The sequence below is a fragment of the Drosophila tropicalis genome, unplaced genomic scaffold (assembly GCF_018151085.1).
Source record: "Drosophila tropicalis isolate 14030-0801.00 unplaced genomic scaffold, ASM1815108v1 contig_859, whole genome shotgun sequence".
NCBI classification, from domain to species: Eukaryota; Metazoa; Arthropoda; class Insecta; order Diptera; family Drosophilidae; genus Drosophila; species Drosophila tropicalis.
The window spans coordinates 2,107,725-2,123,910 of NW_027173353.1; the positions used below are offsets into that span (position 1 = coordinate 2,107,725).

The window sequence follows — 16,186 nt, forward strand, 5'->3', positions numbered from 1 at the left end:
TAAGAAACAAAAAAGAAAACAATTAGCAAATAAAAATCATAATTAAAACTTTAACCATCATTCAATTCTAATGAGGAGGAGCGATACTTATCATTGACCCAAGTCATGGGACGTGCACGCCTCTCGAAGAATGACGTATACGCCACATATTGTTGATACTAAGATTAACCAATACGTACTCATGAATACCTCCTACTCAAGCCGAACTATGCATGCCTATGCACTATATTTTTAAAAGGTACATTACGTTTTCCATCAAAGTGGTTACGGACTTACAATATTTTATATTTTTTGATCCCATCTTTTACTATCTACAAATTGCGGGTATTAACAAATTTCTAGAGTATTGAATGCAACCTACTCGTTTGTGTAGAAAACTTCTTCTAAACATGTCTATTGCATATTATAGATTCGCATCATTTGGATACGAACGCGACTTGCATGGCGATGTATAATTTAACGTAGATTTCGAACGTGGCAGGCATGGAAAGAGCCCCATTAAGGGCCTGGCCACAAATGTGTAAACGCCGAAATCTATTTTGTGTAGTCGTACATATACAAAACTCAATGGACTTCAGGTTTGATTACGTTGGATGAAGGTAGACAGGTCTCAGTCTGAATTCGAACGCGCTAAGCTTTAAACAATTTTTATTTTATTGACGAGAGAGGTGACATGCTGGCCTACATATTGGTCAGCTGGCTATTGCTTGCATGGATATATTTTCTATGGACAAGAAGGCGTTACTATAAGGTTGCTTGCCAGCTCAAAGGACCGATTGGCTGGCCACTGATTGGTATGGGCTTACAGATGATGAATCCAGAAAGTATGTGAAAACATCCGTCGGTCGAGTTGATCAATTTCAGTTCAATTCAGCTATTTTTGTTTTCCATGTTAGCCTTTCTTCAGTATATGGATGGACTTTCGCATAGGTATAAGGTTCCATTTATATCCTGGATGGGTATTAACTGTTTTCTCTATGTCAACGACCCACAAACTGTGGAGCAAATCTTTAATTCGACACATTGTACCAATAAGGGTGAATTCTATCGCTTCATGAGCTCAGCCATTGGCGATGGCCTGTTCACATCCAGTTGTAAGTGATGGATTTCTTGGCGATCTGTACAATTCAATTTAACAAATATTCTTAGCTCCACGTTGGCACAAGCATCGTCGCCTGATAAATCCAGCTTTTGGACGTCAGATTTTGTGCAATTTCTTACCCATTTTCAATTCCGAGGCGGATGTTTTATTAGATAAACTGGAAGTAGAAGGTGTGCAACGCGGTAAAAGCTTGGAGATTTACCAAATCTTAAAAAAAATTGTACTAGAAGCCGCTTGCCGTAAGTTATATACGTTGAGGTTTCCATTTGTTGCAGCTAAAGAAGGTTATATAATTTGCAGAGACAACAATGGGGAAAAAAATGAACTTTCAGCACGATGGTTCTATGCCCATCTTTGAGGCCTACAATGGGTTAGTATTGCTATGTATATTCCTCCTGAAGAACTAAGGATATGATCATTTTGTTTATTTAGGCTAACGGAGGTGTGTGTAAAACGAATGCTGTCGCCATGGCTCTATCCGGAAGTCATCTATCGACGCTCACGTCTGTTTGCACAACAGCAGAAAGTTGTTGGCGTACTCTTTGGTTTCGTTGGACAGGCAGGTATTAGTTTCCTTTTTATAAATCCCACTGACACTTTATTTACGCAGCTTTTGGAGCCTATAGTTTCGGTTGTTGCCCGCGAAGCGAATAAAGAGCAAATGCATCAACAATCTAGAGGCAAATCAAAGTCAATTTTCATAGAGCAAGTTAGGGAGCATGTAGAACGTGGCCAATTGAGCTGGCAAGATGTTAGAGATGAGGCTAATGTGGCAATTGCAGCGGTAAGTTATTGAAATTAATTTTATAGTCCTTACAACGCCATTCGCATGCCCTTAGACTTTTGAGACAACTTCGACGGCTCTTTACTTTACCATACTTTGCCTGGCCATGCATCCTGTCTATCAGGAAAGGCTGCACGAAGAACTTCTGGCCGAGCTTCCACCATTTGGAGACATTACCATGGAACATTTGGACCGGCTTACGTATACGGAGATGGTTATCAATGAGGCCATGCGTTTGTTTGCTCCAGTTCCAATGGTAATTAGAAGCGCTGCCCAGGATATTGAGCTCCGACGCGACGATGGTGAATTCCTAATACCACAAGGCACTCAAATTGGCATTGACATCTTTAATATGCAGCGAAGTGAACAGGTTTGGGGCCCAATGGCACGTACTTATAATCCTGAAGCACACTTTGGTCCCGATGCACCTCCGCGTCATGCGTTTGCCTTTGTGCCATTTACCAAAGGGCTGAGAATGTGTATTGGTTACCGTTATGCCCAAATGCTTATGAAATTGATATTGGCAAAAATCTTTCGCAGCTATCGTATAACCACAGCAGCGAAACTTGACGAGCTCTTGGTAAAAGGCAATATATCGCTTAAGCTTAAGGATTATCCCCTGTGTCAGGTGCAACGTAGATAGTAGTTGCAATTCCCACCAATATCACTAAGCATTAAACTATTTTCTGTCACTTTATCTATACAGTAATTTTTCAATTAAAAATGTAATTTTTGTTGCATCTTCTTCGTTGTAAATTGAATTTGTTTCACTTTTCGCCAAGAGTTGCTCTTGTGTTCTTGACGCAAATTGCAAAACTAGCAAATGGCCAACCCCCCAAGTTTTGCAGCATACGTTGCGTGTACGTAACGTAATTGATTGAATTGATGAAGGAGAGGTCCTGGGACCAAGCCCACGTCCAGGGATGCAAGTCCAAGGTGGTTAACTGGGTAAACTTTTGCTAGCCTTTCCAATTCTAGGAGTATATATTTACAATTAGATAGAAGACTGTAGTGAAGTGGGCAAAATTCCTGATTGAAGTGAATAATTCTGCATATTCATCAAATTCATTTAAATAGCAGAGTAGACCGCAGTGAATTTTTCTGGTTTAATAAAGCCGACGTGGCGTTTATCATCTACATTTTACATAAGAAAAACATAGCCAACAGCTTGTGTTGATTGCATTAAGCAAAGTTCACATAGTTTAAAAAGGTTTGTGTATTTATCATAGACATTATCTTATTGTTAGTTTGTCTTGTTCTATTCAACTTTTAATCGGCAAAGATTAGATAAGTTGTAAAATATAATAATGTCTCTTGTCAAAGTAACAGCTTAATTATCATTGCATACTTTACGGCTTCAGTACGAAAAAAAACAGCTGAGACCAAAATTGACAAACGCGCACTCGTCGATCACCCTTCGATAGCTCAGTTGGTAGAGCGGTGGACTGTAGTTGGTGAAACATGCAATAGAAATCCATAGGTCGCTGGTTCAAATCCGGCTCGAAGGATTTTTTTAAATTCAATTTTTATTTTTAAATTTTTTTCTCCCAGATTTTGTTTTTCTTTTTTTTTTTTTTTAATAGAAGGAGGTATCTTGGTTGCTTACCGTGTAGATTTATTCCCTTAATGTTTTATTTTGAAGTGTAAAGTCAGTTTTTAAAAGCATTTTTAATCCCTTTTTTTCAGCATTAATTTTTTTATACCCCACTTTTGCTAGCTGCACTAAAAGATGAAAAATTCAAAAGACTCGCCATCCAACTGAATAGTACACCGTAATAAAGTAATAAGCCACTCTGATTTCAGAACGTTAACCGGGCTACTTGCATAAGGACAGAGGAAGAGAAGTGGTTTGGAGCTTGTGTAATCATAACATTAATCTAATACTCGTGTTTAGTGAGGCCTGGAGGGCATCCAACTTAATAATAGCTTCCAAGCGCTTTGCAATAAGTAATTAAATCATTTACAACAAATCAAACGCCACGGAGAGCGAATAGGGAAGAAAATAAGTAGAGAGAAAGCATTGGCCGATGGTTGGAAGGAAACCAAAAACTGGGACTCTGGGATTGTGGACTAAGCAAATAACTAGCCAGCCAAGACTCTACTCCATCTCTCTCTTGTTTGGGTTTTGCTGGTCTGGCTTATTATTAATGAGTAAAAGTTCTGCAAGTTTTCAATTAGTTATGCGTCCGTCTACTTGTTGTTTGCCAGTTGGCCACCCTGATGCCGCACTTAGCGCTCACTTTACGAATAATCAAGACAAACGTTGGCTCATAATAAAATATTTAGGTGTATTTTTTCTCCTTGCCCAAGTTGCCTTAATTGACTGTTTGTTACCAGTTATTTCAAGAAATAAATATACATGTGTATGTATGTATGTATGTGTGTGTGTATTCCAAGCCAGAAGCTATTCTTGCCTCTGATATTCCTGATTCTTTTCATTGAGAATGCTATATCCAACGATAATTTGAGTCGACAAGCCTGCATAATTTGATTAATTGAATAGCCAAGTTGAAGGAGCAAACTGATATCCCCACACTAATAACCATTTCATTCATTTTATGTTCGTTCCGCTTATGCAGCATTCAATTGGATCTGGTTTCGTTTCCTCTGCAAACAATTTGTTCGCCAATGGCTTAGTTAGTAGAGTACATTTACCATACGGTTGTCCTTGCATTTGTAAACTGATTTTAATGAGTGCAATTCCGCATCGGACAAAATTGCTCGCTAATTGGATGTGGGATTATAAATCAGCAGCAGCAGTAAATGGAACTAAAACTATGAATTGATGACTTCGCATTTGTTGTTATGGGTAAATGGCCAAATTGAAACGTATTTCAAAACTCTTACCATATGCAGTCAAATGGCGGAAGAAAAGATTTATATATACCCATTATGGCCAATTACATAAAACGAATTTTGATGTTATTATAAAACATATGAAAAATTTGTGAGTTGCCAAGTGCAGACACTTGTTGGAACTTAAAAACTTACATGAAAAACAAGTGAAATCATTTCAGCAATTGCATAGCAATCCACGAAATGTCAGACTGATATATACAATGTAATTTCGTAAAATTTTCGATAGACATTGTTAAGTGATTAATACAGTGTTTATTATTTATTTTAAAAGTCCTGGGATGTGCTTTCTAAGATACAAAATAGTATATGAACAAATTCTGTAGTTGAATTTAACAGGACCTTCTCATTTCTCACATGAAGTGATCGAATGACTTAAATGATACGATTTCCAAACAAAGTAAATGGTATTTATTTTTAGAAGCTTTCGATTATTGTGATGTGAAGTTCTGCAAACACATCTAATAGGCTCTTGAAATCGCAATATTCCACTAACAATTGACCCGATACTAGATGCTTTTGTGTCAAGAACTGCTTTTGGTGATCCAGTCCTTCATTTTTTTTATATTTCGACATACATAAATCCAAATAAAATGGTTTTTCGTAACGAAATAATCTTGAAATTTGTTCATCGGACTAAAAACTCATTAAAATTCCGGCATCAATGGTATTTTTCCGTTTTATTTGTTTTAAAGTAAAACTCATAATCGTTACATTCTCTGGTCTTGTTACATTCAGATAAATAGATACATATACAATGGACGTATGGTATATAGTGTGTATATACTGCAGTGACGCAGAGAGGGGGGAGGGGTTTGAGAACTTTTTATTACGGGGCTGAAGCTCTAAACGATGTCCACATCTGAGAATTTTGTTATTTTATGAATTAGAAAACATTAAAAGGGGCTGAATATTCTCTCTACAGCCCTGTGTATCTACATACGTACCTACTTATGTATGTGTTTGTGTATGTGTATATGTATATGTGCGTGCGCGTTAATTACAGTTAAACATTTAGCAAGGCGCCCGCATGTGCGTTAACTGACAGGGAGAGGAGCTAACTAATAAACAAAGCATTCTTCTAAGCCGGCGGTGTGATGCGATGTAGGTAAACCGCATTAACACGCAGCTGCTGCTGCTCCTGCTGTTCCTGCCTTTATATTGTAGAAGTAGTCCTGTTCCAGCCGCAATGCCATTACACACAGTTGCTGCATATTGTCGGCGTAATTAAGTTTACTCTCCTTTTACAAGACCCAAAAGCAAATCCTGGCCACATTAACTGGCAAACAAAACCGCAATGCCAAATGTGTTGGCGACCAGTCAAAGACAAGAAATCCTCACAGTGACTCAAAGGGGGAAACAAACGGCGTGTGGTCTTCCTTCATCAATGTGTTAATGCTAATTGTTATTGTAGTTTAACCTGCTACTAGTTAAGGTTAAGGGGGCGAGTGCTAGTGCGATGGGGAAACTTAAACTACCTGCCGCTTACCTCAAATTGAATTAGACTCATGTGTGGTCTGCCAGTTGAGACAGTTTCCAACTTCCAAACTCAATTTGGCAGCTCAAAAAGTTTTCCTAGCTGCACTTGCAAAAAACCTACTGCCAAAAAACAAACACAGAAAACATTAAACCAAAAAGGGGTAGAAGAATCAGCTTCAACTTCGGCGCGCATAGAGAAAAAACAAAATGAATGTGTTTTACAAACTGCGTGATTTATTGCTTGAATATTTTGCACAGTGTAAAAGAACTGAGCTATTTTTGCACGCCAAATAAAATCAGAGCGGAATTGTATTAAAAAGTTTGCTTTTTTGGCAGCCATGGCCAAATTGTTAAACAAAACGACCCATCAAAGTAAGCAAAGCGAGTGGATAGAACGCCTGAAATGGAAGTGAAATGCAGTGTTTGAATTTCTCTAAAGGAATTGGTACACACATATGCTGTGAACTCCTTGTTGTCGAATCGAAAAGAGATTCTGCTTTTTGAGCTTAAATTCCATTCAGAAATGAATGGCCAAGATGAATATTTTGGGTATATATAGGGATTACCTTTAAACTTTAAAACCATTAAAAACGGCAGTATTTTCAATTTTTAATATACTCTGGACATTTGTTCACCATTATTAAACCAACATTGTAAATTCTCAAAAGGAAAAGCTTGTCAAAGGAGTTTTTGAGTACCAAGAAGTTCTTGTTGGTCAAATGGTCCCAGATCCCGAGTATTGAGAACAAATCTTTACACTAAATATACCCCTTCCATATGTTATCCTTTGATATCTAAAGTATTCTTGATAAATTCACATGATTTCGATCTTTAAAAATTATATAGAAATTCGATTGGGAAAGTAAACTGCCACAGCAATGTCTCGCTTAAAATTAAAGTCTATGTACTTAAAAATCAACAATTTTTTGTTTTTACTATTGCCTTATGCCATAATAATAACTGGAAATGTGTTTTATGTCATCTTCGTGTCCTGTGTGTCATACTTTCTCTCTATATCTTTTCTCAATGTTCTCTTTATGTAAGTGAAGAAAAAGTTTTTGGTTTGTTGTTTGACAAATTGTTTTTCTTTGCTTTTTTTTCTTTTCTGCAATGTCTAAAGGAAATAAAGGGCAACATTCAACTGTAAACTGTAATCGGGAGACCGGAGAGACTCACCAAGAGTAGAATGTGAAGTCGTGGCCACCGATGCCATCAATGTGTAATGAATGTGGGCGGGATGAATTGGATGGAGAGAAAAGTTTAAAACGCGAACACCGAGAATCAGAAACTATAGCAGACAGAGGCGTTGCTGGCAGCAAGGCATGGCGACTGGAGGGCAGTTCCTGATGCTCCCCCCCATATGCCATCGTTGTGGCCCTTTGCTGTCCACTCCCTGTTCGTGTTGCCGTGTCAGTTAACAAACTTTTTGCCGTTGGCCGTCGCCTGCGGCTGCAATGGCGCATAAATTAGCAAACATGAAGCGGGCCAAGCGCGTGACTGTTGTCTCTGAGGCAGAAGGAGGCGAATGGTCCAGCCACCCATAACCCTTTTGATCTCTTTTACAGCAAACCAGAATGAGTAACTGATTGACTATCTATACATATATATGTGTGTGTGTGTGGTTTGTGTATGTATGTGCGTGTGTGTGTGTAGGTTCTGGAAATTTCATTCGTTATACCGCTGCAAATTAGTCATGTCCATGTGGTCCACTAAGGATATTGTCCCTTGCTCCATTTGCTGCCCCTTTCATTTGCAATTAAAGCGCTTGCCTTCTGCCCAAAAAAATCCACTAGACCAATTAATTAAAAACTTTGCAGCACGATGCAATTGGAGCAAGAGAAGAGTGCAACATGAATGACTATAGTGTCCTCCATATGGACGTCCGGATATGCCCGGCACGGGTGCCTGGCTGTGGTTTTTTTGGTTGCCATTGCCACTGCCACTGCCAATGGGATATGACTGAGCCAGGACACAAAGCTCTAAAAATATTTTTTCAGCTGACTAAAATTTCGTGCAAATGGTTTTTGTCTCTTATTTTTATACGTGTGTCATTTAATTAAAAACTACGAATTGCAGGTGTGAATGAGCCAACAGGATAGAAGTAAATAAATTTTTTAGTAGCGGATTACGAGCAACTAACTATCAAATTTTGAACTGAATATTTCATTCAGTAAACTAAACTATATTCAAATGAGTATAATCTGAATGGGAAGGATTAAAAAAGTTATCATTGCTGAGAAATGGCCACCAATTCCAATAAATAGATACGATTGTATGATAAAGTATACATTTAAACAACTCGTGAAAAGATAACTTTAATTCTTCGATTTCGGAATTATCTAATTATGACAGAAATGGATATAAGTAAAACTTAAGAACGAAATTATTTATTATTTTTGATTGTTGTCATTTGCTATTAATACTCAAAAATATAAATATTAATCAGCAAGCTCTGAGAACTGAGAAGTCGTGTTTAATATTCTTGTTTTTATGTTTTCTAAGAAATCTCTCTCTTATTATTTTTAGGAAGTAGTCTTTGAGCTATTTAATTTGAGCGTATTAAGTATACGACATATGTGCCAGCAATTAGAAGTAGCAGCCCCCAGAAGTATGCAACAAAAATAAACAATAAAGCACCCATTGATGCTTGCGAATTTCCATTCGCTTGTTGCTTGCCGCGTTTTTTCTTGTTGTTTGCTTCATTTCTTTTTTTTTTTTTAAGGCTCTTTGTAATTTGTATTAAAATTATGCAGATTAAATGTGGCAGCAGCCAAGTGACATTAAATTCGCATAAGGCGAGGCAGCGGCAATAACAACAATAATAATAACAACATTGTGGCGAGAAACAAGATGTCTAAATAATAAAAAGCATCTTGGAGTTGTTTTTGGCTTGCGTCGCACAAGTTGATTGAATAAATCACAGCAGGTAAATTTTACTCGACATGCGTGTGAGAACAACAGACATCAACCCCGACCCTGACCCCGATACCGATCAGGATCCGCACCCCTCGCACACATACATACACACATACATAAAACTGACTGTGGCATGCAAAATTTATATACAGGTCCTTAGACTTGTTCTTAACCTCACAGTCTTCAAGCCAACAGTGTAAAGTTTGCTGTTGCTGTATTTGTTTTCTGTCTCTCAGTGTGTGTGTGTGTGTGTGTGAGTGTGGGTGCTTTTTTTTATAACCCGGCAACAATTTGGACAAGTAGCTGTAAAGCAAGTGAGATAACTCAGACATAAACTTGGTCGAACGGCCCTTGGTGTCATTGTCCTGCCCCTGGTTTGGGTTCGTCTTTTTGGGCATGACTCTAGCTCTGCTGTTGATGCTTTTTCATGCCTCATTATGCCAACAGTGTGTAACAATTTGGTAAGGCAGCCTCTGAAATAAATTCAATCCCGGCCCTGGGCAGAACAGAGTAACCGAAAAAAAATAAAGAATTAAATTAGTTTGCATTTGTATTTGATGCGCGCACTTAAAGTTACAAGGATCCCTTTTTTTTTATTCTTTTCTGCAACAGTTTAGTATAAGCAGAGTATACAAGTTTTATTTCAGCTAACTGAGTGATTGGGGATTAGTTTTAATAAAAGAATTGAAAATGAACCGTGTAAAGTGTAAGGCAATTTTGTCTCTGCTTCTCCCAGACACTTTACATAAAAAATTTAATTAAAAAGAAATGTTAGAAAGTTAAGCTAAGCCCTTTTCTCTCAACATTTGACATTTCGATATAAATGCGATAACCTGTTCGAACCATTTGCAGCAGCATCTCAAATCATCTGAGAAGGATTATAGTTATTTGAAATTTCTTAAATCCATAAAAAAGTTGTGAAACATTCTTCAGAAGGATTACAGAAGATAAACCCATCAAGTGTCGAGTCCAATATAACACAATGCTAAATGCCACAAGGCGTTAAAATTTAATTAGCTTGTGAATTAAAAATCCATTTTCTAAGACAAAAATCAATTTGTATACCTTGAACTTCTAGCCTTAAACTTGCAGAAAATATTTGCGTCATTTGCGACCTTCGCCTTTATAAACCAAAAGGGGGTTTCGCTAGTACAATTCCATTAAATATGCTAGTTAAAAGACTTAAAATAATGGTCGATTGATTTATGTTCTATAAATATTTTCCACAATTGTAACCTTGAGACTGTATAGCAAGTAAGCAAAGGAATCTAAACGCCCACATGAACGAATTCTAAATGAGTTACAGCTAAGCAAAGGTACAAGAGTCCAGTGTCTGAATTGGCATTTGATTGAAAGTAATATTGATTTAAAGTCAGAGATCCTTATACGACTACAATGAACCAGTAGATAATCTACTAAATATTCTATATAGATTGGAGACTAGCGAGAGTCAGTTCTTTACATCACCAGGATTTTCTATTTCTATTGATGTACACAGATTGACTATATGACTTCTTTTAATTTTGTGATACATTGTTATTTTAACCCCTTCGTGCAATTTTTGCTCATTGCTAACAAGTTTTGTTTCGTTTCGTTTTTGTGTAGAATTTTGAAATATTAATTAACCATCTCCTTAGCAACCATAATGAAATGTCAATTTGGAATCACGCCTTTTCAACGCCTTGGCATAATTAAGACCAAAAACGCTACAATTTAAGTGAGAAACTTTTAAAAGCTCATTAATGCATAAATTTTGAAGAGCCTTTAAATAGACGTGTCAGGGCCAAGAGCTAATTAGTTGAGTTCTTAACCATAAGTCAACAATGGCAAGTCTTCAGTTCCATGGTGGCATTACTGAGGACTTCATCTATGATACTGAACTGGATGAGCCGCGTGAGCCACATCTCTTTCGGGTTCACATGATATTGCAGCTAATGTTTGGAATGAAACCATCACCAAAAATGCCGAAGTTAATGCCCACTTGGGCACAGTCCGTGCTTGGTGTTGTGGCAAAAGCCTACTGTGTCCTGGTAATCTTTGGTTCATTTCATTTGGGTGTGTTATTTACTAAGGCAACTTTGGATGCTCTGCCCACCGGTGAACTGCAACGTATTACAGATGCTCTCACTATGACAATTATTTACTACTTCACGGCCTATTCGACCACGTATTGGTGCGTAAGATCGCGTCGGCTGCATGAGTACTTACAACAAATCAATCAGGAGTATCGTCATCATTCCCTGGCTGGGGTAAGCTTCGTCAATTGTTATGCCGCCTTCAGCATGTCAAGAAATTTCACTGTGATTTGGATCGGGGCCTGTCTGGGTGGTGTGATATTCTGGGGCATTACACCCTTGGTGGTTGGCTCACATGTTCTTCCGTTATCATGTTGGTATCCATTTGATGCTCTGGCTCCGAAAACATATCCTTGGATTTATGCCACGCAGCTTTATGGTCAGGTTTTAGTGGGAGTTGTGTTTGGAATAGGCGGATCTCTATTTGTGACTTTATCCTTGCTGCTGTTGGCCCAATTCGATGTCCTTTACTGCAGTCTAAAGAATCTAGATGCGCATGCAATGCTACTTTCGGGCCAAAACTCAAAGGTCTTAGGGTGAGTAAGGTCTATGAGTGGGCCAGATTGGATCCATGCTGTCTGTTCATTATGTTTGTAGTGTTTTGCAGAAAAAATTGCTACTGGACCCGACTAATTGCGAGCTAAATCAATATGCCTTATTAAAGGAGCATCCGACAGATTTGTTTCAGCTTACTCTTGCCAAGCAGAGATCAAGACCGGATTGTGCCCTTCGTGATGGTTTCATCCAGTGCATATTGCTACATCGCTTTATCCTACGATGCGCTGCCGAGTTGGAGAATCTTTTTAGTCCATATTGCCTGGTGAAATCCCTGCAGATCACTTTACAATTATGTCTGCTGGTTTTTGTCGGTGTCTCCGGCCAGCATGATTTACTTGGCATTATCAATCAAATTCAATACTTCTCTTTAACTCTGTTCGAGCTATTGATGTTCACGTATTGCGGGGAGGTACTTCGTCGTCATAGTGTTCGGGCGGGAGAGGCTTATTGGAGAGGTGACTGGTGGAAGGATGCTCATCAAATACGACAGGATGTTCTTATCTTTCTCATAAATAGTCGACGGGCTGTACAAGTTACAGCCGGAAAGTTTTATGTAATGGATGTCAATCGATTGAGATCCGTAAGCAGCTTATTGCATTTTGACATTTAAGCCTCTAATCTTTAACCTGTTTAAATTTCAGGTTATAACTCAAGCATTTAGCTTTCTAACGCTGCTCCAAAAATTGGCCGCGAAGAAGACCGAGACGGCAAATTAGTCCTTGCTGATAACTTCTACATATATACATACATACACGTTGTTTATCTGTGTGTTAATATTTATTTTGCTCATTAAAAACAAAGTCGAGTAAAATGCAAATAATATTTGCGTTTCCGCGTTTTTCTGTTTGCTTAACATTTTACAACGACAGCTGTGATTCCTTTTTCGGCAACCGTGTTCCTTTCGCATTCGAAATATCTTATCGCCCTGGGCCTGCCACTGATAAAAGCTCCAAGTTCTGGCAAACCTATCTCAAGCAGATATGGGGAAAGTATGTATATCGAATTGTTGATGCCCTTAACAGTGTCATTTAGCTTGGGGTGAATTAATTTCATAGAAAAGTCTATATGCCTGTTTGCTTGCCAGACATGGGACCATAAACAACACGTTCGTCTATCTTTTGGGTAAACTTTTCAAGATTTGAGAACAGCCTAAAAGTCGTCTTTAATTTTGCGATATACGCACACATAAAACGTATGGTAAAGTTTTCAACTCATTTGCGCTTTGCATTTTTCATTGTGCCAAAGACACACACGCACACACAGATACATACACCTACTTACATACAGACACATTTCAACGGTACAAAATTTTCTTTGGTGACTTGGCATAATTTGGTTTGGCGCCCGTAAGCATGCTACGTGTGTGTATTTATAGTGACTCATTTGTTTCAGTTTTTGTTGCCTATTTTTCCGGGGTCCGTTCAGATTATTACCTTCTTGCTCTTTTCACATTGTACTTTGTATTTCCATTTAGCTACAGTTCGTTTCGGAAATGCCTTTTACTTTTTTTTCCGCTTTTCCTCGATGCTAACTACCTTTATGCGTGTCTGCTTGGAGAAACCAGCAGGAATCAGGACATTTATTTTATATGATATTTGATAAGCATAGTGCACAGCAAAAGCTGACTGAGCTTTAGATAAATGTGCTTGCTTTGGATTCTTTTTTTTTCCAATGCCCATGCTTCTTCCATGTTCGGAATAGAGTTAATGCCATGGCAACGTGAATGGAATGAATATTAAGACTTGAACACAGACAAAAGTTGCTCAATTTAAGAGCAAGCCTGAAAGATAATGACATTTAATGGCAAGTTGAAATGTTTGCCAATTGTAGACCGCAATTTATGCAATAATGCAACTGATTACCAGCAAAATTAGCTGCCATTGCATAGTATTTAAGATTTAAAGTAGAAATTTTAATGTGGTCTTTTCAACTTAACAGCGGCAGTAAGTTAGAATAGCTTTGTAAACTATTTCAACATATATATGTATGTATGTGTATGGGGAAGGACTCCCACTCAGTGAATTGTTAAAGAAGTGAATGCGAAAATAAAAACTTTGTTGGCCCGCATAACACTGACATGGCCCAGCCACAGGCATGTCGTCCGCCTGCCACTCACTGCCTGAACATCCCCCAAACCAGTCGTCCTGCCACCTACCAATCCGATCTGTCGACAACTTTGAAGTAGTCTACTGAAATTAAATTAACACAAAGGCATGCCGTGTCAACTTTTTCGGCAGTCAGCTGGCGGCATTTTAATTGAAAGCAATCAATATGAGAAGGAAGCGGCGGCAACAAATCTACAAATCTCGACATCAAAATGTTCCTAGCAACTGGATTTGAAAGTCTACAAAAAATTGTAAGCCAAAAAAATAAAACAATATTTAATGAAACTATTTTTATATAAGTTATCATTAAAATTAATTAGTTAATTTAAGTCAAACGGCAAACAGCAAAAAGAACTCTAGATTGAGATATTAAATAAGTGAAGACTGGGCTTAAAGTAGTCCTCAAACTAAACGTGTTTTAAATAAATAAACAATTTTACAATTGGGGAAAAGTAATTTGATTAAATTTTTTCAACAATTGCCTTAAAATCTATTGTTAATTTACCTAAAAGTAAAGTCTTTGACACTTGTCACCTGTTTCAGTTATTGCCTTGCAGCGTCCTTAACAAAATCTGCCATCTGACACCTAATTGAATCAATAAGATGGAAGGAAGAAGGCTGAAAAGGTATTGTCATATATTTAAGTAATTTGATTATAAGGTTGATTATTATTAAATTTCTCTCTCTCTCTCCCCCGCCCTCTCAGTAGGAGTCTATGAATGAATTGTGAATTTTACAATTTAATTGTCCTTGGATTGTGCATAATGTTGTAGACCATATCAAATAGCTTAATGCCAGCAGCTTGGTTTTGTCATATAAATTAGAAGGAAATAACCAGGTTGTTTAGTTCAGATTCTTGACTGCGGGCAGCACAAAGGAGTTGACATGCAAGGACATTGTTGAATCAAAGCAGCAGCAACAACAAAGACCAAACCAATATGTGTTTGTATAATTTGCTGCTAGTCCTGTCAGGTATTGTTGTTGGCTGTTTGTTTCTTGTCCTTCTCATACATATGTATAATGAAATGAAATTAGATGCTTGGCATTCAATGTCATCTGCTTTAACACCTTGCGAGTTGCCAGTTGATTTTGATATGTCATATTTCGAATGGACTTGAAAAGGGGAGTTAAAGCTACATTAATGTTCTCACTTTACTGTTTTTCACAATGGCAAATCCCAATCGTAGTGGCCATTAAATGTGCAACACGCAACATTTGGCTATAAATCATTGCAATCGAATGCAAGTTTTCATAGCAGGTGCAGCACACAGAATTACAAATACACAAACAAACATGGATACCTGTAAATGCATGTGAATGAACAGTATTGTTTTCCCCCCATATGTACCTACCTACCTATAAAATGTCCATTTGCCATCCACTGGGTGGCCAAAAAGCCAAATGGAGTGTGTATGCCAACCACTTAATACCCTGCAAAAGAGTCTGTCAATCCATTTGCTAATTTAACAATGGCACTCTGCGGATTGATAGAAACATTTTTCAAATTCTGTTGGCAAACTTTTGATACTTACGATTGTTGATTACTCTTCCATTAACTTACCTGTTCATCAATTTCGATGGTGTTTATCTAGGCCAGCACTTTATGGTTTGTAGTCCCTTTCATCTGCTGCATTGTGGGCCGGTAAAAAATATTTCACGCCAACTGCGGCTTGCGTTTCCTTTGTTATGGCCATTGATATGTCCGAGCAATAAACAAGTAAAGCATTCATGTACGAACTTTTTGTTTCTTGTTTTTGTTTTGCAGATTTAAATGGCAACTTTTGCTGCACCCCAACTAGCGTTTTCCACTTGTCCCACCCTTCTCTCCGCCCTCTCTCTCTCTGTCTTTCTGTTTCTGCATTAACGGGCAGTGAAAGGAATATTTTCAGTACTGTAAAACCCCATTAACAGAAAGTCCATGGATGTTTGCTTTGCGGGTTCAATTTTTTCCCATCCCCAGCCCCAATTCAATCCTATCGCTTTTAAATGTCAACATTGAAAAACGCACTCGAGTTTCCTTTTTTTGTTGGTTACATTTTAACCATTTGTCTGGTCTTGGAGTACTTGGCCAAAAAATATCAAGTTGCTGTTTATAACTTTTTCGCTTTTGTGATGAGAGTGGCCAAAAGATAGGGCACAGGGCGGCTATTTAACGGCCGCATCATCTGCCACGCCCTCTATTCTTTGGCACTTTATGAGCTCTTAAAGCTGCAAATAAAATTAAGAGACGCTGAGTAGTCGCAATTTTAGACTTTACTTACTTTTTTTTCTTCCTTTTACTGCTTTCGCCTTGAAGTTTGTGCCACTTTGT

At 37.9% G+C, this 16,186-nt stretch overlaps 2 protein-coding genes and 1 non-coding gene across 3 annotated transcripts; all 3 read left to right on the forward strand.

Annotated features, from left to right (window-relative positions):
• The first annotated feature begins 673 nt into the window (after positions 1-673).
• Cyp313b1 (Cytochrome P450 313b1) lies at positions 674-2,636 on the forward strand. The gene is made up of 7 exons (XM_068297282.1): positions 674-824; positions 897-1,094; positions 1,150-1,341; positions 1,403-1,472; positions 1,535-1,661; positions 1,713-1,886; positions 1,942-2,636. Exons 1-7 carry the CDS (start codon positions 674-676, stop codon positions 2,527-2,529), a joined length of 1,500 nt encoding a protein of 499 aa, XP_068153383.1. The 3' UTR covers positions 2,530-2,636.
• Positions 2,637-3,300: 664 nt separating this feature from the next.
• Positions 3,301-3,394, forward strand: TRNAY-GUA (transfer RNA tyrosine (anticodon GUA)). The gene is made up of 2 exons: positions 3,301-3,337; positions 3,359-3,394. It is a non-coding gene; the product is annotated as a tRNA-Tyr (tRNA).
• A 7,566-nt stretch (positions 3,395-10,960) lies between these two features.
• Positions 10,961-12,486, forward strand: Or85e (Odorant receptor 85e). Its single transcript, XM_068296466.1, has 3 exons — positions 10,961-11,748; positions 11,810-12,350; positions 12,412-12,486. The coding sequence occupies exons 1-3, from the start codon at positions 10,961-10,963 to the stop codon at positions 12,484-12,486; spliced, it is 1,404 nt and encodes a 467-aa protein (XP_068152567.1).
• The last annotated feature ends 3,700 nt before the right edge of the window (positions 12,487-16,186 follow it).

Excerpts from the sequence above, each read along its gene's own strand:
- Cyp313b1 (XM_068297282.1), top strand. The coding sequence starts at position 674 with ATGCTGGCCTACATATTGGTCAGCTGGCTATTGCTTGCATGGATATAT. Across the intron at positions 1,342-1,402 it reads TGTACTAGAAGCCGCTTGCC|AGACAACAATGGGGAAAAAA; the intron begins GTAAGTTATATA and ends TATAATTTGCAG. Across the intron at positions 1,473-1,534 it reads ATCTTTGAGGCCTACAATGG|GCTAACGGAGGTGTGTGTAA; the intron begins GTTAGTATTGCT and ends TTGTTTATTTAG.
- Or85e (XM_068296466.1), top strand. The coding sequence starts at position 10,961 with ATGGCAAGTCTTCAGTTCCATGGTGGCATTACTGAGGACTTCATCTAT. Across the intron at positions 11,749-11,809 it reads CAAAACTCAAAGGTCTTAGG|TGTTTTGCAGAAAAAATTGC; the intron begins GTGAGTAAGGTC and ends TTATGTTTGTAG. Across the intron at positions 12,351-12,411 it reads ATGTCAATCGATTGAGATCC|GTTATAACTCAAGCATTTAG; the intron begins GTAAGCAGCTTA and ends TTTAAATTTCAG.